Source organism: Salmo trutta, chromosome 28, assembly GCF_901001165.1.
Source record: "Salmo trutta chromosome 28, fSalTru1.1, whole genome shotgun sequence".
Taxonomy (NCBI): Eukaryota; Metazoa; Chordata; class Actinopteri; order Salmoniformes; family Salmonidae; genus Salmo; species Salmo trutta.
The window spans coordinates 9,650,706-9,677,744 of NC_042984.1; the positions used below are offsets into that span (position 1 = coordinate 9,650,706).

The window sequence follows — 27,039 nt, forward strand, 5'->3', positions numbered from 1 at the left end:
GATGAGAAGAGCAAGATACAGTGATTGTTTTGAGCTTGAAAATAAATGATGAATAACCTTTGATACCTGTCTGTCTGTGTCTGTCTGTCTGTCTGTCTGTCTGTCTGTCTGTCTGTCTGTCTGTCTGTCTGTCTGTCTGTCTGTCAGATTGCTGTGTCAGTGAAGGGGTTGCCCAGTCTAGTGGAAGGCAAAGCATACAAATGTTTCTACCAGGATGTGGAAAGTCCTGCCAACGTCACAGACACTGGTGTGACCTGCTCTACCCCCGACGCCAGCAGGCTGCCTCTTATTGGCCAAGGAGAAGGTGAGTGACATTGGTGGGAGACCAATAGGACATTACAATGCAAAATGATTCTGCTCTCATTCTCAATTATCACCATAGTTAACTATCCTACTAATGTCCTCTCCTCCTCAGACTCCGTCACCGTCCCTCTGTCCCTTCGCTTCCTCAATGTGACAGTGGCTGCTTGGGAGTTCACCTTCTTTGACTGTGGCGTGGTCCAACAGCTCTCTGGAGGCATGCCGTAAGTTAAAATCCTGACATTTTACCTCAATACAATTGTATTTCTCTCCCTTTTAACCTCTCACTGTCTCCGTCTTCTCTCTGTTTTCAGGTGCAGAGGGTGTGTGAGCAGTCGCTGGGGCTGTAACTGGTGTATTCACCAGCACTTTTGCACCTCGAACATTTCCTGTGATGAGGGAGTCACAATTTACAACAAACACGTACGTCCACCTACAGGTTATCAGTCAGTGCAGTTACAGGACTGCTAACTGCTACGTACTATATCTTCTAACCAGCCTATTCAGGTTTGCTGCTGCTAACTGCCCTTGGGTAACTGTTAGTTTATTCATGTCTTGTCGTATTCTATTGTCTCTGTTTTTATTTTGTTGTTGTTGTTGTAAACGTTTCGTTTTTTTTGGTGATGTCAGTCTTATTTGCATATATTTCTTGCCTATCCTCTCATTTTACTGTCGTTCCCTCCTCTCTCCTTCTCTGGACATGTTGTTACCATCTCAAGTTGAAACCACCAACAGCCACTCCCCCAGCAACCAAACAATCTGATACTGTAACTCCAACTGTCCTGGCTGCTCCAACACTCCCATACACAGAGGTATCTGTTAGGACCACTCCCCCAGTCCCAGCCAGCATGGGGGTGCCCTTAGCCACTCCCCCCAACACCCCCGAGCCCACTGCAGTCCCCACCACCACCACACCTTTAACCACACTGGCCACCCAGGCTACGACTGCACTGGAAGTGACAACCAGTCTGCAGGCAGGGGCCATCGCAGAAGAAACCAAAGTGGAGGGAGATGGAGACGGGAGTCTCCCCAGGACTACTGGTGGAACAGAGCAGACAACAGTCACCAGGGTTGAGCTGCTAGACTGGCCCGAGGCTCTAGAGACTGTGTTTCCTAGTAGTACTGCTGGACTGACTGGCCTCACTGGGACGGAGCCCTCATCCCCTGACACCACCTCAACCATCTCCAGTGGTGTCCCCCTGTTAGTGGACCTGCCCACTGGCTCTGACAGGGATGAGATCCCCCTGGCCCCCTTCCAAGGTACAGCCTCACCCCCCTGGACCGGGGAATGGGACAAGGGGGAGGGAAAGACCGAGACAAAGATGGAACCTGCAACATCCTCTGCCACAGTGCCCTCTGGAGTTGATGACTCAAACCAGCCCTCTCAATCATTTACCCTCACACCTGACCCTGAGTCTTCACCAGACTACCAGTCTGACTCCTTTGCTCTGCAGGTGAGTGGGCCAGGGCTTCCACTGTCACTGGCTGTCTAGCTGATGCACCCAGTACAAGACGTGCGTTTAATCCGATAAGTGCATTTGCATCGCGTAAAATAGGTTACTCTTAATTTGATCCCAAATTCCTACCCTCTTATTTATGTCATGATATGTGTGGTGTGTGTAAACAGCATCCCCATTATGTTGTGTGTTTTGAGTGTCATTGAAGTTGTCAACTGGCCGTGTTTTGGAGCTCAAGCCATCAAAACATGGCTGTCTTCAGTTCATACTAAACTTGCTGTTTTTTGTTTTACACCTTGTTTGTCAGTGTTTTTTTTTGTTATTTTCCTCGATCTCATGTTATAGACCTTTAGACTATAGAGCAACATTTTGGAGTGGGATTTGCTTAATTGTTCTAATAGTAAATCTGGTTTAAAGCAGCAATTACAGTTTCAAACAATAACAAAGTGTCTCTGTTTTGGTAAACAGGGACACTGGAGAAATGTAACCACTCTCAAATTCATAGACAGCTATGAATGCATGGACTGACCATTCGTGATGTAAAAAATACAGTTTTAACCATGTTTTGAGGCTATATAGTGTTTTTTTAAATGTACTTTGTTTAAAAACATTGGGGTAAAACAAGCTTATGTTTGAGTTCTGATGGGATACGAATTAAGTTCATGAGGCATTTCTAAGTTATATTTTTCAAGAATAAAAGGGTACATATCATTCATTTATAAGTCAACGAAATGTATGTAGCAACTGCAGAACGGCCATTTTAATGACTCAAATTGACGAGACATCACCTGGAGATGTAGGATGCTGTTAAGTTTGATGTCCCCTGTGTGTGTGTCCTGTAACATATGTCCTATAATGTGAGTAGGACTGCCCGTGTGTGGAGAAGGTCCAGGGCCCCTCTCTACTTCCTGTTAATGTGGAGCGGAAGATCACTCTGGTGGGACGCCACCTTCACCTCTTCCAGGTGGGTGAGGAATGCAGGCTGATGGTTTACTTGACTTCAGGTGCGTGGTGTGTGAAATGTGGTCTGTGTGTCATCTATTGGCGTGTCTGTGTGTGATCAGGATGAGGATCTGGACTATGAGTGTGTCCTGACCATCGAGGGGCGGTCAGTGGTGGTGGACGCATACGTGGAGACAGACACCCAGCCCTCTCTCTACTTCATCACCTGCCAGCTACACCAGGTCACTCTCTATTCAATATCAGACTATGTGGTATTGTAAAAATGCTGTTAATTTGAGCAGTGTTTGTCTGTAGGATGTTTCATGTTTTTTGAAGAGTGATATTTCAGCTATGCAGGAAAGCTATGATTACGTTCACTGCTAAGACTGACTTATTTTGTCATGTTGTTGCAGTATGCCTATACTGCCTTTGCGGAGGAGTACGATGCCGTGATCAATGTGAGGAGGAGAGACACCTTTCAGATTGATAGTGCTGACGACCTTCATGGTAGGTTACAAAGGAGAAGAACTATTGGTGTAGATCTGTGCTGTTGTTGGGTGGTTGACTTCTAGTATCCTCTTTGTTCCAGTGACGTTGTTTAACTGCTCTGTGGGCCGGTCAGACTGCAGCCAGTGTCGTACGGCTCATCAGAAGTACGGCTGTGTGTGGTGCGGTGGAGCTCGCTCCAGATGCAGTTACCGGGACTCCTGCGCTGGCGATATCAAGCAGTCCTGCCCGGCACCCGTCATCCACTTTGTGAGGCTTGATTTGTGTCATTGTCTTTCCATGTGTTTGCATCTTTAGACAGTGAAATAGACTCGTTTGTTGACTTCTCCATGACTGTGTTGCAGATGGAGCCTATCTCTGGACCAGTAGATGGTGGTACTGTGGTGACCATCTCAGGCTCCAATCTGGGACAGAAAGCTGAAGACATCCAGAACTCTGTCACTATAGCTGGTGTCCCCTGCACGGTCATCAACAGCAGATATGAGATCTCCTCAAGGTAATGTTCTTCTCATGCAAAAACGTTTATTTCTTCTATATTCTGCATCTCTACTTGTATCTGCATTCAGAGTAACAACCTGCTTTAATCCTCCATTGTCCTGTAGGATTGTGTGTGAGACCACAGCCAGTGGGGGACAGAAGAGTGGCCAGGCCTCAGTCGAGGTGAGAGGAGGAGGACTTGGATTCTCCGGTCAAAGGTTCAGCTTCCAGGTAACTATAACAGACTTTGTTATCTTCTATTAAAATGCTGATCTAGCCGAGTGGACAATACTGGCCCTAAATGAAGTCTGATAAAGTTTTCTTTTCTAATGCCCTTTCTCTTCTCCTCAGGACCCAGTTCTGATGGAGATAGGCCCTCAGAAGGGGCCCAAGGCTGGGGGCTCTGCGTTGACCGTAATGGGTCAGAGCCTGAAGACTGGACACCTCAGTGAGGTCAGCGTGCTGATTGGAGGAGTCCCATGCCTCATGTGAGTCTCTTACGTATCTGTAACATTCAGTCACCAGATCAAACAGTGGTTTACAGTGGTGTCTGCGTTATGTGAGAGAATTCATAATTCATTTGTCAGTTTCCTCAATAAAAGCCCTGTAACATTCTGTAGCAGTAGTTGTGATATCTGGTTCAACTCATTCTCTAGCTCCTCGGAGGTCATGGATGACCAGATTACATGTATGACTGGTGGCAGCAACAGAACTGGAGCGCATAGAATCACTGTCCGATTTGGTAGAGCAGAGCGCCATCTAGAGGGAGATGTTTACTATTACACCTCAGACCCTAACGTAACCATGGCTACACCCTCCAAAAGCTTTCTCAGGTGGGTGGGACACTGTCACTCACAACACATTGTGTCAGAAATATATACCATTTTGTTCATAAAGTCTTCTCTCTGTGTGTCCAGTGGTGGAAGACTGATACGTGTGTCCGGACAAAACCTGGATGTAGTGCAGGAGCCCAGAATCCGGGTGACCGTTAGTCCTCTGGAGTCCCTCTCTCAGAGGAAGAACAGGAGGATGAGGAGGAGCAGCAGAGATGGAGAGAGTAGAGTGAGATGTAAAGATATCCCACTCAAGAGGCAAAGACGGATAGTTCCTGAGCCAGACTGTCCTGAAGACATGCTCTGTGTTGTCAAACAGGTAAACTGGAAATGCGTGATGAGTCCTCTAATATGATGTTCAGTTGTCTCCTTGTTTCCATTGAGGGACAGACACTATTTTCTTTGATAATGTCGTGTGATGTATCACCGTAAAGTTGAGAATCATTCACTGCTTTCCCTAAATAGCAAATGGCAAAACATCCTTACTCTTTTTGCTGCAAAAGATGTCACGTTTCTATGTGCTTGATCTATAAATCAACTCCTCTGTCTCGTCTCTCCCTCTCCAGTTTATAAATCAACTCCTCTGTCTCATCTCTCCAGTTTATAAATCAAGTCCTCTGTCTCATCTCTTCCTCTCCAGGTTATAAATCAACTCCTCTGTCTCATCTCTCCCTTTCCAGTTTATAAATCAACTCCTCTGTCTCATCTCTTCCTCTCCAGGTTATAAATCAACTCCTCTGTCTCATCTCTCCAGTTTATAAATCAACTCCTCTGTCTCATCTCTCCCTCTCCAGGTTATAAATCAACTCCTCTGTCTCATCTCTTCCTCTCCAAGTTATAAATCAACTCCTCTGTCTCATCTCTCCCTCTCCAGTTTATAAATCAACTCCTCTGTCTCATCTCTCCCTCTCCAGGTTATAAATCAACTCCTCTGTCTCATCTCTCCCTCTCCAGGTTATAAATCAACTCCTCTGTCTCATCTCTTCCTCTCCAGGTTATAAATCAACTCCTCTGTCTCATCTCTCCCTCTCCAGGTTATAAATCAACTCCTCTGTCTCATCTCTCCCTCTCCAGTTTATAAATCAACTCCTCTGTGTCATCTCTCCCTCTCCAGTTTATAAACCAACTCCTCTGTCTCATCTCTCCAGGTTATAAATCAACTCCTCTGTCTCCCTCTCCAGGTTATAAATCAACTCCTCTGTCTCATCTCTCCCTCTCCAGGTTATAAATCAACTCCTCTGTCTCATCTCTCCAGGTTATAAATCAACTCCTCTGTCTCATCTCTCCAGTTTATAAATCAACTCCTCTGTCTCATCTCTTCCTCTCCAGGTTATAAATCAACTCCTTTGTCTCATCTCTCCCTCTCCAGGTTATAAATCAACTCCTCTGTCTCATCTCTCCGGTTTATAAATCAACTCCTCTGTCTCATCTCTCCCTCTCCAGGTTATAAATCAACTCCTCTGTCTCATCTCTCCAGTTTATAAATCAACTCCTCTGTCTCATCTCTCCCTCTCCAGGTTATACATCAACTCCTCTGTCTCATCTCTCCCTCTCCACTTTATAAATCAACTCCTCTCTCATCTCTCCAGGTTATAAATCAACTCCTCTCTCATCTCTCCCTCTCCACTTTATAAATCAACTCCTCTCTCATCTCTCCAGGTTATAAATCAACTCCTCTGTCTCATCTCTCCCTCTCCAGGTTATACATCAACTCCTCTGTCTCATCTCTCCCTCTCCACTTTATAAATCAACTCCTCTCTCATCTCTCCAGGTTATAAATCAACTCCTCTGTCTCATCTCTCCCTCTCCAGTTTATAAATCAACTCCTCTGTCTCATCTCTCCCTCTCCACTTTATAAATCAACTCCTCTCTCATCTCTCCAGGTTATAAATCAACTCCTCTGTCTCATCTCTCCCTCTCCAGTTTATAAATCAACTCCTCTGTCTCATCTCTCCCTCTCCACTTTATAAATCAACTCCTCTCTCATCTCTCCAGGTTATAAATCAACTCCTCTGTCTCATCTCTCCCTCTCCAGTTTGAGACGCGCTGTGCCGTGAGCAGCTCCTCTCTGATGCTGTGCCCTACGCCTGCCGTGGGGACGGAGGTCCACAATGCCCGGGTAAAAGTGGACTTCCTACTGGATAACCTGCACTTTGACTTCAGCGCTGTGGGCAGCGAGGCTTTCAGTTACGAGCTCAACCCCATCCTAATCCCACTGAACCAGAATGACCCCAGCAAACCCTACCAGCACAAACCTGGCAGCATCATCTCTGTGGAGGTCTCTGTTCCATCCCATCTCTCCTACCATAACAGCTTCTGCAACAGTTTTTCAGAGCCTATGAGTGTTGTCTGTTTTTGTCTAATACCAGTATTGTTCTGAATCAGGGGGAGAACCTGGACCTGGCCATCTTTAAGGAGGAGGTGGTGGCTCTGATCGGGGATGGGGTGTGCTCGGTGAAGACCTTGACCCATAACCACCTCTACTGTGAGCCTCCATCCCAGCAGCCCTCAGTGATGGCCAGCAAGAAGCAGGAGGGCATGGATTCTCTCCCCGAGTTCACTGTACGTCCTCACTCCTTGGGTCACCACTGTTGGAATTGGAAATCAGAGAGGGCACGTGTTACATTTCGGAGGATCGTCACACCTGTAACTCTGAATGTGATGAGTAATGCTGTTGATGGATGATCTAGTGACTATAGTTGTGGTGATAGTAGGGTTGAGATGTATAAAACAGTTCAATCCTCCCACTCTAAAATCCATCGCTGTCTTGTCCCAGGTACAGATGGGCAACCTGAACTTCTCCCTGGGCAGAGTGCAGTATGACACCCAGGTCCAGTCCACCTTCCCCGTGGAGGCCCAGGTGGGCGTGGGGGTGGGGGCCTCCATCGTAGCCCTCATCGTCCTCGTGATAGTGCTCATATACAGGTGGGTGTGGGGCCTCCATCGTAGCCCTCATCGTCCTCGTGATAGTGGTCATATACAGGTGGGTGTGGGGCCTCCATCGTAGCCCTCATTGTCCTCATCATAGTGGTCATATACAGGTGGGTGTGGGGCCTCCATCGTAGCCCTCATTGTCCTCATCATAGTGGTCATATACAGGTGGGTGTGGGGCCTCTATCGTTGTCCTCATCATAGTGCTCATATACAGGTGGGTGTGGGGTCTCCATCGTAGCCCTCATCGTCCACGTGGTAGTGCTCATATACAGGTGGGTGTGGGGCCTCCATCGTAGCCCTCGTTGTCCTCATCATAGTGGTCATATACAGGTGGGTGTGGGGCCTCCATCGTAGCCCTCGTTGTCCTCATCATAGTGGTCATATACAGGTGGGTGTGGGGCCTCCATCGTAGCCCTCATTGTCCTCATCATAGTGCTCATATACAGGTGGGTATGGGGCCTCCATCGTAGCCCTTGTTGTCCTCGTCATAATGCTCATATACAGGTGGGTGTGGGGCCTCCATCGTAGCCCTCATAGTCCTCGTCATAGTTGTCATATACAGGTGGGTGCCGACACAGTCACTGTAGTCTACCAAGTATAAACCATTTAATCTGTTCAAAGTAATGCTCGGTATACTGGATGTGAGCGCTTCTGTCTGTCCACTTATCTCTCTGTCAGGAGGAAGAGCAAACAGGCTGTGAGGGACTACAAGAATGTCCAGATTCAGCTGGAGAATCTGGAGACCAGTGTGAGAGACCGCTGCAAGAAGGAGTTCACAGGTAAGAGCAAGCACCATGAGCCATAAATTAACATATACAGTTGAAGTCGGAAGTTTACATACACTTAGGTTGGAGTCATTAAAACTCGTTTTTCAACCACTCCACAAATTTCTTGTTAAAACCTGTTGGGGATAGGGGGCAGTATTTGCACGGCCGGATAAAAAACGTTCCCGATTTAATCTGGTTACTACTCCTGCCCAGTAACTAGAATATGCATATAATTAGTAGATATAAAACACTCTAAAGTTTCTAAAACTGTTTGAATGGTGTCTGTGAGTATAACAGAACTCATATGGCAGGCAAAAACCTGAGAAGATTCCATGCAGGAAGTGGAAATCTGATTTGTGGAATCACTTTCAAGCCTTTGCCATTGAAACACACAGGGACTTATTAATCATTTAGCACTTCCTAAGGCTTCCACTAGATGTCAACAGTCTTTACAAAGTGGTTTGAGTCTTCTTTGGTAGAAACTGACCCAAAGAGAGGCTTGGGAAGTTGGTCACAGGGGGAGGGCCATTACTACTATGACGTGGGCGCCCATGGGAACCCTTTTGTTCCGAAACGTTTAGTAAGACAATGCAATCGTCCGCCTTGAATATTATTGAAGCTCTGGTTGAAAAAGGCCCTAAAGATTTATGTTATACAACGTTTGACATGTTTGAACGAATGTAAATATATTTTTTTTGCACATTTGTGACGACAAGTCCCGCGCGCTTCAGTACATTATGAGTAGCCTTCGGAACGCGCTAACAAGAAGGAACTATTGGGACATAAATTATTAACTTTTTCGAACAAAACTACATTTGTTGTGGACCTGGGATTCCTGGAAGTGCCTTCTGATGAAGATAATCAAAGGTAAGCGAATATTTACACTAGTATATTTGATTTTAGATGGTTCCAAGATGGCGCTAACATGTATCGCCTAGCCTATTTTTCTGAGCATACCACGTCGTTTATTGCAAAGTGTGATTTCCCAGTAAAGGTATTTTTGAATCTGGCAATGCGGTTGCATTCACGAGATGTTAATCTATAATTCTTTGAATGACAATATTACATTTTAACAATGTTTTCGAATAGTAATTTTGTAAATTGTAGCGCTGGCCACCGGAAGCATTTGAGGGAAAATATTTCCTGAACGTCACGCGCCGATGTAAAATGCTGTTTTTATATATAAATATGAACTTTATCAAACAAAAAATGCATGTATTGTGTAACATGATGTCCAAGGAGTGTCATCTGATGAAGATTGTCAAAGGTTAGTGCTGCATTTAGCTGTGTTTTGGGTATTTGTGATGCATGTTAGTTGCTTTGAAAATGGCACTGTGATTTTTTTTGGCAGGGTACTCTCCTAACATAATCTAATGTTTTGCTTTTGCTGTAAAGGCTTTTTGAAATCGGACGACGTGGTTCGATTCAGGAGAGGTGTATCTATAAAATGGTGTAAAATAGTCATATGTTTGAGAAATTGAAGTTATAGCATATAGAGGTATTTGTATTTCGCGCTACGCGATTCCACTGGCTGTTGACTAGGGTGGGACGCAAGCGTCCCATGTTCCCAGACAGGTTAACAAACTATAGTTTTGGCAAGTCGGTTAGGACATCTACTTTGTGCATGACACAAGTAATTTTTCCAACAATTGTTTACAGACAGATTATTTCACTTATAATTCACTGTCTCACAATTCCAGTGGGTCAGAAGTTTACATACACTAAGTTGACTATGCCTTTAAACAGCTTGGAAAATTGATGTCATGGCTTTAGAAGCTTCTGATAGGCTAATTGACATCATTTGAGTCAATCGGATGTGTACCTGTGGATGTATTTCAAGGCCTACCTTCAAACTCAGTGCCTCTTTGCTTGACATCATGGTAAAATCAAAATAAATCAGCCAAGACCTCAGAATTGTTTTGTTTGTTGACCTCCACAAGTCTGGTTCATCCTTGGGAGCAGTTTCCAAACGCAAGTTTAAACACCATGAGACCATGCAGCCGTCATACCGCTCAGGAAGGAGACACGTTCTGTCTCCTTGAGATGAACATACTTTGGTGCGAAAAGTGCAAATCAATCCCAGAACAACAGCAAAGGACATTGTGAAGATGCTGGAGGAAACAGGTACAAAAGTATCTATATCCACAGTAAAACGAGTCCTATATCGACATAACCTAAAAGGCCGCTCAGTAAGGAAGAAGCCACTGCTCCAAAACTGCCATAAAAAAGCCAGACTACGGTTTGCAACTGCACATGGAAAAATATAACTGTTTGGCCATAATGACCATCGTTATGTTTGGAGGAAAACGGGGGAAGCTTGCAAGCCGAAGAACACCATCCCAACTGTAAAGCATGGGGGTGGCAGCATCATGTTGTGGGGTGCTTTGCAGCAGGAGGGACTGGTGCACATCACAAAATAAATAACATCATAAACCAAGAAATTTATGTGGATATATTGAAGCAACATCTCAAGACATCAGACAGGAAGATAAAGCTTGGACGCAAATGTGTCTTCCAAATAGACAATGACCCCAAGCATACTTACAAAGTTGTGGCAAAATGGCTTAAGGACAACAAAGTCAAGGTATTGGAGTGGCCATCACAAAGCCCTGACCTCAATCCTATAGAAAATTTGTGGGCAGAACTGAAAAAGTGTGTGCGAGCAAGGAGGCCTACAAACCTGACTCAGTTACACCAGCTCTGTCAGGAGGAAAGGGCCAAAATTCACCCAACTTATTGTGGGAAGCTTGTGGAAGGCTACCTGAAACGTTTTACCCAAGTTGAACAATTTAAAGGCAATGCTACCAAATTCTAATTGAGTGCATGTAAACTTCTGACCTACTAGGAATGTGATGAAAGAAATAAAAGCTGAAATAAATCATTCTCTCTACTATTATTCTGACATTTCACATTCTTAAAATAAAGTGGTGATCCTAACTGACCTAACACGGAATTTTTACTAGGATTAAATGTCAGGAATTGTGAGAAAAGAAAAAGGTGTCTGTAAACTTCTGACTTCAACTTTAAATGTTTTATTTCTTTATTTAACTTGTATTTAACCAGGTTAGTCTCATTGAGATGAACATCTATTTTTCAAGAGAGACTTGGACATAACAGCATCTTATATCTCAAAAACCTAAAGTGGCCTTAAATAAAGAGAGTTTTTCGGGTGTGGGTTACATATTCTTTTGCTAAAAAGATTCTCATTCTCTCTCAATGTGGTTTATTTCCCTCCGTCTTCCTCTGTGCAGACCTGATGACTGAAATGATGGACTGTTCCAGTGACCTGGTGGGTTCTGGTATCCCCTTCCTGGACTACAGGGCGTATGCAGAGCGCATTTTCTTCCCTGGCCACCGGGAGTCACCACTGAGGCGAGATTTGGACGTGCCGGAGTGCCGTAGACAGACGGTGGAGCAGGGGCTGGTTCAGTTGTCCAACCTCCTCAACAGCAAACTATTCCTCACCACGGTAACTGACTCTGAATAAGTATGATGTCCAGTCTCTTTTGTTGTTGACTGAACTCGAACTGCCTCAATGGCATTCAGACTCTAAAACATCTACAGTAATATCATAGTAATATCATAATGCATATATTTAATGCTTCTCTTTCACCGTGTCACTGTTTTGACCCCTTTGTGTCCCTTCCTCCCAGTTCATCCACACCCTGGAGGTGCAGCGGACCTTCTCGCCTCGGGACCGGGCTTACGTGGCCTCCCTGCTTACCGTGGCCCTGCATGGGAAGCTGGAGTACTTCACTGACATCCTGAAGACTCTGCTCAACGACCTGGTGGTGCAGTGCATGGCCAAGAACCCCAGACTGATGCTCCGAAGGTGAGGTGGATGATCAGTAGGATGTCCTCCTCAGTCTTGGTAATGACAGGCTTCTTGCGAGGTCTTCTGAAGTCTGTTGTGGATGGATTTTCTTATCAGTATCAGACACATTCACATTGAATATGTTGTCCTGTTGTCCTGTTTCAGAACTGAGTCAGTGGTGGAGAAGCTGCTGACCAACTGGATGTCCATGTGTCTGTTTACCTTCCTGAGGGTGAGTCCCTCAGCTTGCCATGTCTCCATTCACCCACTGTGTCTCCTCACTAAAGAGACAGAGAACCATGTCCCCATTCACCCACTGTGTCTCCTCACTAAAGAGACAGAGAACCATGTCCCCATTCACCCCCTTGTCTCCTTACTAAAGAGACAGAGAACCATGTCCCCATTCACCCCCCTGTCTCCTTACTAAAGAGACAGAGAACCATGTTCCCATTCACCCCCCTGTCTCCTCACTAAAGAGACAGAGAACCATGTCCCCATTCACCCCCCTGACTCCTTACTGAAGAGACAGAGAACCATGTCCCCATTCACCCCCTTGTCTCCTTACTGAAGAGACAGAGAACCATGTCCCATTCACCCCGCTATCTCCTCACTAAAGAGACAGAGAACCATGTCCCCATTCACGCCGCTGTCTCCTTACTAAAGAGACAGAGAACCATGTCCCCATTCACCCCCCTGTCTCCTTACTAAAGAGACAGAGAACCATGTCCCCATTCACCCACTGTGTCTCCTTACTAAAGAGACAGAGAACCATGTCCCCATTCACCCCCTGTCTCCTTACTAAAGAGACAGAGAACCATGTCCCCATTCACCCCCTAGTCTCCTTACTAAAGAGACCGTTAGAAAACCATATCCCCACTCACCCCCCTGTCTCCTTACTAAAGACACAGTTAGAGAACCATGTCCCCATTCACCCCCTTGTCTCCTTACTAAAGAGACAGAGAACCATTTCCCCATTTACCCCCTTGTCTCCTTACTAAAGACACAGTTAGAGAACCATATCCCCACTCACCCCCCTGTCTCCTTACTAAAGAGACCGTTAGAGAACCATGTCTCTGTGTTGTGTTATTAGGACACTGCAGGGGAATCCTTCTACATGCTATTCAGAGCCATTAAACACCAGGTGGACAAGGGACCGGTGGACGTCGTGACAGGAAAGGCTAAGTATACACTCAACGACAACAGGCTGCTCCGCGAGGACATAGATTACAAAACCCTGGTGAGAGCACAGCACACACAATCCCTGATGTCCCTTTACCACTACATCTACATGCAAGGCTTTCTGTTGCATTACAAAGCAGAGGCTGGAAAGGAAGGAGTTGTGCAGCATGGGGAAGTAGTCCTAGTTTCAGGATAGTGGTATAATGATCCACCATTAACCTTTCAGACGCTGAATGTCCTCATGCCAGCGACAGGCAACGGTGGCGTGCTTCAGACGGCTCCTGCCAGGGTGCTGGACTGTGACACCATAACCCAGGTGAAGGAGAAGCTCCTGGACCAAGCATGGAAAGGCATGTCCTTCTCCCAGAGACCCCACACAGACTCTCTCCACCTGGGTGAGCCTCCACTACAGCTCTCTTATCATTCACTGTTCGATATGAAAAGGTGACATCCTCGTCCACCCTGGCATGCCAGGTCGAAGTCAAGCCAAATAACATGTATCCAAGTTAATGGACATACTATAGAATTGACAAAGCCAACGGAATCACCATGACATTTATAATAAACTGTTTCGTTTTCTGTATTGTGTCCTTGATCAGAGTGGCGTGCGGGCACGGCAGGTCACCTGATCCTGTCTGACGAGGACCTGACGTCGGTGGTGCAGGGCTCCTGGAAACGCCTCAACACCCTGCACCATTACAAGGTCAGACACAGCAGGCCACACATCCCATCACGTTATATCCCTCCCTATCCCCCTTAAAGGGATAGTTCGACATTTTGGCTATAAAGCCCTTTTTTCTACTAACATGCTAGCTGCTCCTGCAGACTTTGTCATTGCGCAAACATCAGTTAGCAATGCCTCCAGAAACTACCTTGAAATTGCACACAGAAACATACAAATGGTATCCATGAATTCATCTGACTCTGGGGAAGTAGATAAAATGTCTAACAATCCCTTTAAACAGAATGACTAACTACATCACTGTAAAGTCTCATTTTTGTTACTTTGATTTCATGATTTCACAAATGGTCTGCAGGTTCCGGATGGAGCCACTGTTGCACTGGTACCCCGGAACACCAAACACGTCCACAATGACAGCCATGATTACATTCCTGGAGAGAGTGAGTCTGCACAATGACAGCCATGATTACATTCCTGGAGAGAGTGAGTCTGCACAATGACAGCCATGATTACATTACTGGAGAGAGTGAGTCTGCACAATGACAGCCATGATTACATTACTGGAGAGAGTGAGTCTGCACAATGACAGCCATGATTACATTCCTGGAGAGAGTGAGTCTGCACAATGACAGCCATGATTACATTCCTGGAGAGAGTGAGTCTGCACAATGACAGCCATGATTACATTCCTGGAGAGAGTCTCTCTAGGGCAGCATGGTCATAGGATAGTGTTTAGCATCAATAGAACACAACAACCACATTCAGACAATTCACACAAGATTATTTTGTTACGGTGTGATACTGTATAACTAGCAATGGTGTTTTTCTGAAAAAACTGCCCTTCAACTGCATAAGGGTGACCTTAACTTATCTACCAAGACTAGGTCAGAGATGGCTTGCAGGGGCACTGTATGACCATGCATGTTCCTCTGTCTTACAGAGACACCCATGTTGGACGATGGGGACGAGGGAGGCATGAAGCTCTGGCATCTGGTGAAAGCCAACGAGGAACCAGACGTTCCCAAACACAGGCGTGGCAGCCTGAAGGAGAGAGAGAGGGCCAAAGCCATTCCTGAGATCTACCTCACCCGCCTACTCTCCATGAAGGTGCCAGAATGCACATGCAACACAATCCCACACACACATAGGCTCAACCACAAACAGTATTTGTAACAATTTACACTCAACCTTTGAACATATTTATTCCCAAAACGTCCTGCTCTCCTTCCCAGGGCACACTGCAGAAGTTTGTGGATGACTTGTTCACAGTGATCCTGAGTACTAACCAGACTGTTCCCACGGCTGTCAAGTACTTCTTTGACCTGCTGGATGAGCAGGCTCTGCAACACAACATCACAGACTCTGAGACCATCCACATCTGGAAGACTAACAGGTAACAATTCAGCACTACTACTGGTTCATTTGCTTGGAAACACTGAAGTGTTTCCTATCTTTTATAATAACAGCAACCAATACAGATCAGGGCCTCGTCATTGAAGGAAAGGTTCAGCCATTTTGAATGTTATATTGTTTTTGTGCATCTCTAAGTGATGTTCTATCTATGCTCTGGGTCATTTCACGTTTTCATGTGTATTGGCGTTCAAGCAGGCAGAAATCCGTCCGGTATGACGTTGCAGCGTGATAAAGTCTCTCTCACTACACTGGAAGTTAATAGGAATATGACTTTTAGATGGTGAAAACGTCTATCATACATGTCAGATTTCAATACTGTCCAATGTCATAACTCAGGAGGATGTTTTCTCTCGAATTAGCCATTGCCAATTTAATGAGTCACATGCGCCGAATAAAAACAGGTGTAAACCTTACAGTAAAATGCTTACTACTGAGCCTCTAACCAACAATGCAGTTAAAAAAAAATACAGATAAGAAATAAAAGGTAACAAGTAATTAAAGAGCAGCAATAAAATAACAATAGTGAGACTATATACGGGGGGTACCAGTACAGAGTCAATGTGCGGGGGCACCGGTTAGTTGAGGTAATATGTACATGTAGGTAGAGTTATTAAAGTGACTATGCATAGATGATAACAACAGAGAGTAGCAGCGGTGTAAAAGAAGGGGGGATGCAAATAGTCTGTGTAGCCATTTGATTAGATGTTCAGGAGTCTTACTGCTTGGGGGTAGAAGCTGTTAAGAAGCCTCTTGGACCTAGACTTGGCGCTCCGGTACCGCTTGCCGTGCGGTAGCAGAGAGCGGTCTATGACTAGGGTGGCTGGAGTCTTTGACAATTTTTAGGGCCTTCCTCTGACACCGCCTGGTATAGAGGTCCTGGATGGCAGGAAGCTTGGCCCCAGTGATGTACTGGGCTGTTCGCACTACCCTCTGTAGTGCCATGCGGTCGGAAGCTGAGCAGTTGCATACCAGGCAGTGATGCAACTAGTCAGGATGCTCTCGATGGTGCAGTTGTAGAACCTTTTGAGGATCTGAGGACCCATGCCAAATCTTTTCAGTCTCCTAAGGGGTAATAGGTTTCGTCAGGCCTTCTTCACGACTGTCTTGGTGTGCTTGGACCATGTTAGTTTGTTGGAGATGTGAACACCAAGGAACTTGAAGCTCTCAACCTGCTCCACTGCAGCCCCATCGATGAGAATGGGGGGGTGCTCGGTCCTCTTTTTCCTGTAGTCCACAATCATCTCCTTTGTCTTGATCATGTTGAGGGAGAGGTTGTTGTCCTGGCACCACACGGCCAGGTCTCTGACCTCCTTCCTCTAGGCTGTCTCGTCGTTGTCGGTGGTCAGGCCTACCACTGTTGTGTCATTGGCAAACTTAATGATGGTGTTGGAGTCGTGCCTGGCCGTGCAGTCATGAGTGAACAGGGAGTACAGGAGGGGACTGAGCACGCACCCCTGAGGGGCCCCTGTGTTGAGGATCAGCGTGGCGGATGTCTTGTTACCTACCCTTACCACCTGGGGGCGGCCCGTCGAGAAGTCCAGGATCCAGTTGCAGAGGGAGGTGTTTAGTCCCAGGGTCCTTACCTTATTGATGAACTTTAAGGTCACTATGGTGTTGAATGCTGAGCTGTAGTCATTGAATAGCATTATCACATAGGTGTTCCTTTTTTCCAGGTGGGAAAGGGCAGTGTGGAGTGCAATAGAGATTGCATCTTCTGTGGATCTGTTGGGGCAGTATGCACATTGGAGTGGGTCTAGGGTTTCTGGGATAATGGTGTTGATGTGAGCCATGACCAGCCTTTAAAAGCACTTCATGGCTACAGACGTGAGTGCTACGGGTTGGTAGTCATTTAGGCAGGTTATCTTAGTGTTCTTGGACACAGACACTATGGTGGTCTTCTTAAAGCATTGGTATTACAGACCCGGACAGGTCGTGGTTGAAAATGTCAGTGAAGCTGTCATGCTCGCAGTACACATCCTGGTAATCCGTCTGACCCTGCGGCCTTGTGAATGTTGACCTGTTTAAAGGTCTTACTCACATCGGCTGCAGAGAGCGTGATCACACAGTCTTCCGGAACAGCTGGTGCTCTCATGCATGTTTCAGTGTTATTTGCCTCGAAGCGAGCATAGAAGTAGTGTATCTCGTCTGGTAGGCTCGTGTCACTGGGCAGCTCTCGGCTGTGCTTCCCTTTGTAGTCTGTAATGGTTTGCAAGCCCTGCCACATCTGACGAGCATCAGAGCCGGTGTAGTACGATTCGATCTTAGTCCTGTATTGATGCTTTGTCTGTTTGATGGTTTGTCGGAGGGCGTAGCGGGATTTCTTATAAGCTTCCGGGTTGGAGTCCTGCTCCTTGAAAGTGGCAGCTCTAGCCTTTAGCTCAGTGCGGATGTTGCCTGTAATCCATGGCTTCTGGTTGGGGTATGTACATAGAGTCACTGTGGGGACGACGTCATCGATGCACTTATTGATGAAGTCAATGACTGATGTGGTGTACTTGTCAATGCCATCGGAGGAATCCCAGAACATATTCCAGTCTGTGCTAGCAAAACAGTCCTGTAGCTTAGCATCTGCTTCATCTGACAACTTTTTTATTGGTCTAGTCACTGGTGCTTCCTGCTTTAATTTTTGCTTGTAATCAGGAATCAGGAGGATATAATTATGGTCAGATTTGCCATATGGATGGCAAGGGAGAGCTTTATATGTGTCTCTGTGTGTGGAGTAAAGATGGTCCAGAGTTTTTTTTCCTCTGGTTGCACATTTAACATGCTGATAGAAATTTGGTAAAACAGATTTAAGTCTCCTTGCATTAAAGTCCCCGGCTACTAGGAGAGCCGCCTCTGGGTGAGAGTTTTCTTGTTTGCTTATGGCGGAATACAGCTCATTCAATGCTGTCTTAGTGCCAGCCTCGGACTGTGGTGGTATGTAAACAGCTACGAAAAATACAGATGAAAACTCTCTAGGTAGATAGTGTGGTCAACAGCTTATCATGAGCAATAGCTCGATACTTCCTTAGATATTGTGCACCACCTGTTATTTACAAAAATACATAGTCCACCACCCCGTCTTACCAGATGCCGCTGTTCTATCCTGCCGGTGCAGCGTATAACCAGCCAGCTGTATGTTGATAGTGTTGTCGTTCAGCCACGACTCCGTGAAGCATAAGATATCCCAGTTTTGAATATCCTGTTGGTAGTTTAATCTTCCGCGTAGATCATCTATTTTATTGTCCAAAGATTGCACGTTTGCTAGCAGAATGGAAGGAAGTAGGGGTTTATTCGATCGCCTACAAATTCTCAGAAGGCAGCCTGCCCTCCGGCCCCTTTTTCTCTGCCTCCTCTTCACACAAATCACGGGGATATGGGTCCGTTCCTGAGAAAGCAGTATATCGTTCGCATCGGCCTCATCAGACTCGTTAAAGGAAAAAAAGAATTCTGCTAGTCCGTCGTGAATAATCGCAGTCCTGATGTCCAGAAGTTATTTTCGGTCATAAGAGACGGTAGCAGCAACATTATGTACAAAATTAGTAAAAAAATAAGTATCAAACCATGCAAATAAACTAACAAAATAACACAATCGGTTGGGGCACGTAAAACGTCTACCTTCTTCTCCGGTGCCATTTTACTTACATTATTATTACAATTATCTCACATCTCGGAAAAGATTTGTAATGTTGAAGTTCTTGTTGAGGAAATTTGTGCTAATGTTAGATTTTTGAGCTAGCGCTCAATAGAATCCCATTCACTCCTTGAAGGAGCTTGTCCCAGAATCGCCCAGAATGCACCGAGCGGCCCATTGACATAGCATGGGCATCATTACACATCTTCTCAAAAGTATATCTGCCTTTGCGAATGTTAGATTCCACTCTGTGAGGAACATCGGTCTACAGGTTAAACATGGTGAGATTGTAGAGTCCTAAATTGATTGAGCTAATTGTTTGTTTTCCCACCAGTTTACCCCTGAGGTTCTGGATTAACATCCTGAAGAACCCTCAGATCATCTTTGACGTTCAGGCATCAGACAACGTGGACGCTGTGTTGTCTGTCATAGCCCAGACCTTCATGGACTCCTGTACCATTGCAGAGCACAAGCTGGGCAGGGTGAGACAAACACGGAGAGGAGACCTTACTGAGGAGGTTAAGGGCCTAGGGGAATGGAAGGTCTAGCAGAAATGAAGGGGGGGGGTTGAATTAAATAAAGAAGAATAGAGAGAGAGAACGAGAGCATGTAGGTTCTCAACACTCATGGAACCGTACTGTGTTTTGAGTAAAACATTTAATTTTTTCCTTCTAGGACTCTCCTATCAACAAGTTGCTGTATGCCAGAGATATCCCACGGTACAAGCAGATGGTAGAGAGGTGAGAATACGACCCTGGGCAAGGCAGAGAGGGCACAGCCAATCTGTCAGTGCCATGGAGAGGGCTCACTGAGCATGCAGGGATTCTTCTGGGGAGAGTCTGTCGGCTTGGCAGCACACACCACTGCCGTAGCTACAGTGAGGGAAAAAAGTATTTGATCCCCTGCTAATTTTGTACGTTTGCCCACTGACAAAGAAATGATCAGTCTATAATTTTAATGGTACGTTTATTTGAACAGTGAGAGACAGAATAACAACAAAAAGATCCAGAAAAACGCATGTCAAAAATATTATAAAATGATTTGCATTTTAATGAGGGAAATAAGTATTTGACCCCTCTGCAAAACATGACTTAGTACTTGGTGGCAAAACCCTTGTTGGCAATCACAGAGGTCAGACGTTTCTTGTAGTTGGCCACCAGGTTTGCACACATCTCAGGAGGGATTTTGTCCCACTCCTCTTTGCAGATCTTCTCCAAGTCATTAAGGTTTCGAGGCTGACGTTTGGCAACTCGAACCTTCAGCTCCCTCCACAGATTTTCTATGGGATGAACTTCTGGAGACTGGCTAGGCCACTCCAGGACCTTAATGTGCTTCTTCTTGAGCCACCCCTTTGTTGGCTTGGCCGTGTGTTTTGGGTCATTGTCATGCTGGAATACCCATCCACGACCCATTTTCAATGCCCTGGTTGAGGGAAGGAGGATCTCACCCAAGATTTGACAGTACATGGCCCCGTCCATCGTCCCTTTGATGCGGTGAAGTTGTCCTGTCCCCTAAGCAGAAAAACACCCCCAAAGCATAATGTTTCCACCTTCATGCTTGACGGTGGGGATGGTGTTCTTGGGGTCATAGGCAGCATTCCTCCTCCTCCAAACACGGCAAGTTGAGTTGATGCCAAAGAGCTCCATTTTGGTCTCATCTGACCACAACACTTTTACCCAGTTGTCCTGAATCATTCAGATGTTCATTGGCAAACTTCAGACCGGCATGTATATGTGCTTTCTTGAGCAGGGGGACCTTGCGGGTGCTGCAGGATTTCAGTCCTTCACGGCGTAGTGTGTTACCAATTGTTTTCTTGGTGACTATGGTCCCAGCTGCCTTGAGATCATTGACAAGATTCTCCCGTGTAGTTCTGGGATGACTCCTCACCGTTCTCATGATCATTGCAACTCCACAGTTCTTTTGTGTTTCTTCCATTTGCGAATAATTGCACCAACTGTTGTCACCTTCTCACCAAGCTGCTTGGCGATGGTCTTGTAACCCATTCCAGCCTTTTGTAGGTCTACAATCTTGTCCCTGACATCCTTGGAGAGCTCTTTGGTCTTGGCCATGGTGGAGAGTTTGGAATCTGATTGATTGATTGCTTCTGTGGACAGGTGTCTTTTATACAGGTAACAAACTGAGATTAGGAGCACTCCCTTTAAGAGTGTGCTCCTAATCTCAGCTCGTTACTTGTATAAAAGACACCTGGGAGCCAGAAATCTTTCTGATTGAGAGGGGGTCAAATACTTATTTCCCTCATTAAAATGCAAATCAATTTATTACATTTTTTACATTTTTTTTCTGGATTTTTTTGTTGTTATTCTGTCTCTCACTGTTCAAATACACCTACCATTAAAATTATAGACTGATCATTTCTTTGTCAGTGGGCAAACATACAAAATCAGCAGGGGATCAAATACTTTTTTCCCTCACTGTATATAGGGAACTCATGTCAGAAGATTTCTAATGTATTCATTTGCATGAAATTGATGAATTAGTGTTGTATGAGACATGTAGCATATGGATATTATGGAGGGTGCAATAATCTCAGATTCCCATTCTCCCCCCGCCCGTCCTTTCAGATACTATGCTGACATCAAGCAGACCAATTCTGCCAGTGACCAGGAAATGAATTCTGCACTTGCAGAACTGTCTCGAGTATGTTACATTTTAAAACAACTACACCTTGGTGCATGTTTTGAGGTTAATATTGTGCTGTAGGTCTTAAGTAGTTTTTCTATAGATCACGTAGAAGTTCTGTACCAACAAAGATTTACTGAGTATTTCCACCTTCTTTCTTTACAGAATTATGCTGGCGAGGTGAACTACCTTGTGGCCCTGCATGAGCTGTACAAGTACATCAACAAGTACTATGATCAGGTGAGTCCTCCATTTCTGTCCATCGAGGCTTTTCAGCCCCTTTCTTGTAATTTCCATTAGATGTTAAGCCAGCTGAGATAAACAAAAGCAATTGTCTGTCTTAAAGTAACTGTCCAGTGTTTCCAGATTTCTCTAATATGCCCTATAATGAATTAGCATATGAGTAAAATATTTTTTCTTCCAAATAGTTTTGATAAAGTATGTTAAAAAGAAGCAAGTAGACCGCTGAGAATGCCATGTTCTATGAGGAAATAGCAAGCATTTTTTAAATCGGTCTGTTTCAGATATACATGTTTTTCAATTTATGCGTTGGCCACAAAGAAGAGTATAGGATGAGTCAGCAACATTATTTGGGTATGAGTTAACAGAATATTAACTTTTAATCAATAATGGCTTTTGATCGTCTTGAATGGCCTTTTCTATTCAAAACTTTGGAAGCTTTTAACTTTCCAGCTGAAATAATACATTTAATAAAAAATATTGTATAAACATCCTAAAGCAAAAATAAACACAAATAATACATTATTGGATTTTTTTCAGAATACTAAAAAATCTCAGGTTATAAAATTAACGTGGAAAAATCTAAATAATGGCAATAGGAAAAAGGAAAAGAATAACTGATGAATTAAAGCCTTTAAATGGACCACAAAAAATATTAAATATTTAGGATGCTTAAAAAATGACAATAAACAACAAATATATAAAGATCATTAATATTGTTGAGTAATGGAATAAAGTTGAGATTTAATTCAATTGAATAATATTCCCAAAAATCTTATAGGTAGAATAAACCTCTGGCATGGCTGCCAAAGTTTTTGTATCAATTTTCTGTATTATTTTTGGTAATAGCAATTACCCCACCAAGACATTCTTTTAAAAAGTATACTCTATCATTATAGACTTTATATGGGCAAATACAAATCTGAGAATAAAATTACAAGTTTTACATCTTCTTAAGTCTGAGGAAGGTTTTAACCTTCCAGACTTGGAATTGTATCAACTCGCTAACCAAGGCTTTTACTTGCGACATATTGTTAAATACACTAAAAAGGAACAATGGGTACATATTTAAGATGTGCATGCTCATCCCCAGAATCTTTTTACGTGTCTATTTTCGAAGGGTAAAGCTAAGAACATGAACAACTTCAAAGTTAAGAACACTATAACAATATGAAAGAAAATGAAAAATATTTTACAAGAACCAACATCACTTTCTAGAAACACAACCTTCCGGAATAATCCTTGGATAGCTTTTCAGAATGAATCAAGAAATAGGCCCACATGGAAATCAAAAGGCATAGAAACCGTAATTGACTTGGTAACCGAAAATACATTTATTTCCATGACAGGATTAAAAAGTAATTTTGGACTGACCAATGTTGATAGTTTCAAATGCATGCAACTTAAAAGTTACATATCACGAAATTTCGATTTGAGATCTTTTGGACATCAGAGCATCCTTGAGGGAATCTTATTTGAGTCAGATAAGGATGTTCATATGAAATATCTACAAAACCTTGCAGAGACCATATCCACCTGACAATCTCTTAGAAAAAAATATAAACTGTTGGAACTGTCATATTCGTGTGTGTAGGTGGCAGGGAAGTCAGGCGCAGGAGAAACCAACTTGGGGTAAATGGAGTAGTTTAATAAATATAAAACAAACTCCCAAAAAAACAACATACATAAATAAATAAACATGGGTAAAATAACCTGTCGCACACCGATACAAAACACGAACACATAACAACAATCTCTAACAAGGGCATGAGGGGAAACAGAGGGTTAAATACACAACATGTAATGAATAGGATTGGAACCAGGTGTGTAGGAAGACAAGACAAAACCAATGGAAAATGAAAAATGGATCAATGATGGCTAGAAGACCGGTGACGTCGACCGCCGAGCACCACCCGAACATGGAGGGGCATCAACTTCGGCAGAAGTCGTGACAGGAACCAAGATTTAAAAAGAACTGATGTTGGCATAAAATGGAGGGAAAGTTGGAGCATAACTAATGAAATTACAGTTAACGACAATGTACGCTCCAGTATAAAAGAATGTACAGAATGTATTAAAAAAAGACAAAATTCACAAATTATACAGCACAACGGCAGAGTCATGTTGGAAAAGTGTGAAACTAATATTGACTGAATAATCCATTCTTTCTGGGAATGCCATTAAGTTCAGAAGTTGTGGGAGCAGCTAGAACGTTTGCTGTCAGTAGTATTACAATATAAACTAACTTTTAATCCATCTGTCTGCATATTTCAAGACATGACATATGGGGTGAAGTGAGATCCCCAATGGGCTGGACGGTTATCTTCTCATCACTCATCTTGAAAAAACATACTAAAAACTTGGAAGTCAATCAATCCCCCATCATTGACACAATGGAAAAATGTAATTATTTATTATTTAAATATTGCAATAGCATGGATGACTGAGACAAAAAAAAAAAAAAACGACCAAGTGGCAAACAATAATGCACGAAGGATGGGGGTGTGAGCAGGCTGGTCTGGACAGGTGAGATGTAGTCATTGTTTGTATGTGTCTGTAAGTTGTCGTTCGTATGCATGAGTTTGTTTTTGGAATGTAAAAAAAAAATGAAAAAAATGAAAAATAAAACTTTTTTTTTAAGTGAGATTTTCACTGGACAGTTACTTGAACCTGTTATTGGTACTCCCTCCTCCCAGATCATCACTGCTCTAGAGGAGGACTCTACAGCTCAGAAGATGCAGCTGGGATACAGGCTCCAGCAGATCTCGGCTGCCGTGGAGAATAAAGTCACTGACCTATGATGACAGAGTGGCCCTGAGACAGAGGACAGGCCACAACACTGAGATGACAGAGTGGCCCTGAGACAGGGGACAGGCCACAACACTGAGATGACAGAGTGGCCCTGAGACAGGGGACAGGCCACAACACTGAGATGACAGAGTGGCCCTGAGACAGGGGACAGTCCACAACACTGAGATGACAGAGTGGCCCTGAGACAGGGGACAGTCCACAACACTGAGGAGAAGACAACTGCTGAGATGAATAGTCCCAAATAAAAGAAATGTGTGAAAAGGAGGAAGACACAGTGAAAGGAACATACAGGGTAGAATTTCATACAGGCTGAGATGTTCCTCTCTTTTTGGCAGACTGAAGGAAGGAAAGAAGGAAGATGTTTGAGGGACGCTCAATAGCCACATCCTCGTGAAGTTCCTGATCATAGATTCTCTTGATGATCTGCACAGGACATTTCCATGGCAACCTGACTACATTTTTCCTCTACTGCTCACTGTGTAGATACATAGACATTATTCTGAGTAAGTAAGCAAAGCCGTGTTGAACTCTCTGCATGGCTGCAGAGTCTCTGCAACAGGAAGTTAGTCTTACTGGGGGGAAATTGATTTATGAAGCTTACAGCACTGGAGAGAACTGAATAGCAGTTAGTGCATTGACGCTATTGTCATTGAATGCTCCCTGTTTCCTTGAATCACGTTTTCTAAGTCTTACTTTTTATTATATAGTTAACCTTTACAGACGTTGTGTGATGTTTCCGACAAGTTCAATGAGAGGTAGTATTGTTTTCACTCGTCTTCACTCCCATCAGTGTTTTATGGCTATACACAAATGTAAGTGTTTCTGCTTCATGTAGTTACTTTGCCCCTACTGGTCACCCAGCTTTGAAATTCTGTATGATTTGAATGTTCCTTGCCAATATCATGTATAATCTAGGCTACAAGTAATTGTTGTGCATGCAAAAAAGGCAGTTTTATGTTTCCCAATAACTACAGTAGTCAAACTGATTGTGTCTGACCTAATGCTGAGATTATGATAGACATCTCTACCCTAAACCTCCAGAGACAAATCTCAGCTACTTAATGTTTTATCCCCAGCACTGTGCCAGATTATACTACACATTATCTTTCAATAGCAGACCAGAAGGTGCTCTCACAGCTTTCGTGAGCAGCAGGAGGTAGTAATAAAACACAACAATTCATAGAACTAAATGTGGTGGAACAGTTCAGAAAATGCCTGGTTATCAAGATTTTGTTCATTCTGACATTTTGATTATTCAACTATCTGTATAGTTGTAATCTTTGGTAGACAGACTACATAACATAAATGATGTGTTAATGTCTGTCGAAAGACTGGAATGGGACAACTAACAAGCAACAGTTGTTCCGGCTCGCAGGTTTTTCGTCACTGGTTATTTGAACAAATCACGATTTAGCAGGGTGTAAGCATCTTTTGAAATTCAAAAGGGCAGGGGACATTTGGCCCATAGATTTAACCGAAACTTGCAGAGTGAGTGGGGTGGAGCTACCGCCCTGCATCCTCTCCTTGTTCAAGTATCATTTCTCATACAGTACTTTATGAAAGTATTCACACCCCTTGATTTTTTTTCCAGGTTTTGTTGTTACTTTTTCCACATTTTATTGTTACAGCCTGAATATACCCCATAATGTTAAAGTGGAGTTATGTTTTTCGAAAGTTGAAATGTCTTGAGTCGATAATTATTGAACCCCTTTGTTATGACAAGGCTAAATAAGTTCAGATGTAAACATTTACTTATAAAAGTCACTCTGTGTGCAACTAGTGTCTTTTTGTACGACTATCTCATCTCTGTACCCCACACATCTGTAAGGTCCCTCAATCAAGCAGTGAATTTCAAACACCGATTCAACCACAAAGACCAGGGAGGTTTTCCAATGCCTCGCAAAGAAGGGCACCTATTGGTAGATGGGTAAAAAAACAGACATTGAATATCCCTTTGAGCATGGTGAAATTATTAATTACACTTCGGATGTTCTTTCAATACATCCAGTCACTACAAAGATACAAGTGTCCTTCCTTACTCAGTTGCCAGAGAGGAAGGAAACTGCTCAGGGGTTTTACCATGAGGAAAATAGTTATAGAGTTGAAATAATGGCTATGATAGGAGAAAACTGAGGATGGTTCAACATCATTTTAGTTACTTCACAATACTAACCTAATTGACAGAGTGAAAAGAAGGAAGCCTGTACAGAATACAAATATTCCAAAACATGCATCCTGTTTGCAACAAGGCACTAAAGTACTACTGTAAAGAATATGGCAAAGCAATTAACTTTTTGTGTTATGTTTGAGGCAAATCCAAAACAATACATTACTGAGTACCACTCTCCGTATTTTAAAGCATGGTGGTGGCTGCATCATATTATGGGTATGCTTGTAATGGTTAAGGACTAGGTCGTTTTTCAGGAT

At 43.9% G+C, this 27,039-nt stretch overlaps 1 protein-coding gene across 3 annotated transcripts in view; it reads left to right on the plus strand.

Annotated features, from left to right (window-relative positions):
- Nucleotides 1–26,388, plus strand: part of LOC115165422 (plexin-B1) — a 92,487-nt gene extending 66,099 nt beyond the window's left edge. For 2 of the 3 annotated variants that reach the window (XM_029718516.1, XM_029718517.1), the window contains exons 8-38: nucleotides 148–304; nucleotides 416–524; nucleotides 615–723; nucleotides 1,020–1,754; nucleotides 2,623–2,721; nucleotides 2,822–2,941; nucleotides 3,113–3,206; nucleotides 3,289–3,455; nucleotides 3,551–3,702; nucleotides 3,809–3,914; nucleotides 4,035–4,171; nucleotides 4,340–4,516; nucleotides 4,601–4,835; nucleotides 6,552–6,794; nucleotides 6,902–7,078; nucleotides 7,293–7,441; nucleotides 8,129–8,229; nucleotides 11,469–11,686; nucleotides 11,871–12,049; nucleotides 12,197–12,263; nucleotides 13,122–13,268; nucleotides 13,437–13,605; nucleotides 13,810–13,913; nucleotides 14,248–14,332; nucleotides 14,833–14,999; nucleotides 15,125–15,285; nucleotides 19,256–19,403; nucleotides 19,597–19,661; nucleotides 21,504–21,579; nucleotides 21,727–21,801; nucleotides 24,498–26,388. In XM_029718516.1, the coding sequence (XP_029574376.1) occupies nucleotides 148–304; nucleotides 416–524; nucleotides 615–723; nucleotides 1,020–1,754; nucleotides 2,623–2,721; nucleotides 2,822–2,941; nucleotides 3,113–3,206; nucleotides 3,289–3,455; nucleotides 3,551–3,702; nucleotides 3,809–3,914; nucleotides 4,035–4,171; nucleotides 4,340–4,516; nucleotides 4,601–4,835; nucleotides 6,552–6,794; nucleotides 6,902–7,078; nucleotides 7,293–7,441; nucleotides 8,129–8,229; nucleotides 11,469–11,686; nucleotides 11,871–12,049; nucleotides 12,197–12,263; nucleotides 13,122–13,268; nucleotides 13,437–13,605; nucleotides 13,810–13,913; nucleotides 14,248–14,332; nucleotides 14,833–14,999; nucleotides 15,125–15,285; nucleotides 19,256–19,403; nucleotides 19,597–19,661; nucleotides 21,504–21,579; nucleotides 21,727–21,801; nucleotides 24,498–24,602 (4,833 nt within the window). In that variant the 3' untranslated portion in view covers nucleotides 24,603–26,388. The remainder of the gene's footprint in view (nucleotides 1–147; nucleotides 305–415; nucleotides 525–614; nucleotides 724–1,019; nucleotides 1,755–2,622; nucleotides 2,722–2,821; nucleotides 2,942–3,112; nucleotides 3,207–3,288; nucleotides 3,456–3,550; nucleotides 3,703–3,808; nucleotides 3,915–4,034; nucleotides 4,172–4,339; nucleotides 4,517–4,600; nucleotides 4,836–6,551; nucleotides 6,795–6,901; nucleotides 7,079–7,292; nucleotides 7,442–8,128; nucleotides 8,230–11,468; nucleotides 11,687–11,870; nucleotides 12,050–12,196; nucleotides 12,264–13,121; nucleotides 13,269–13,436; nucleotides 13,606–13,809; nucleotides 13,914–14,247; nucleotides 14,333–14,832; nucleotides 15,000–15,124; nucleotides 15,286–19,255; nucleotides 19,404–19,596; nucleotides 19,662–21,503; nucleotides 21,580–21,726; nucleotides 21,802–24,497) is intronic. The other variant, XM_029718518.1, reaches the window with a different exon arrangement.
- Nucleotides 26,389–27,039: the final 651 nt, after the last annotated feature.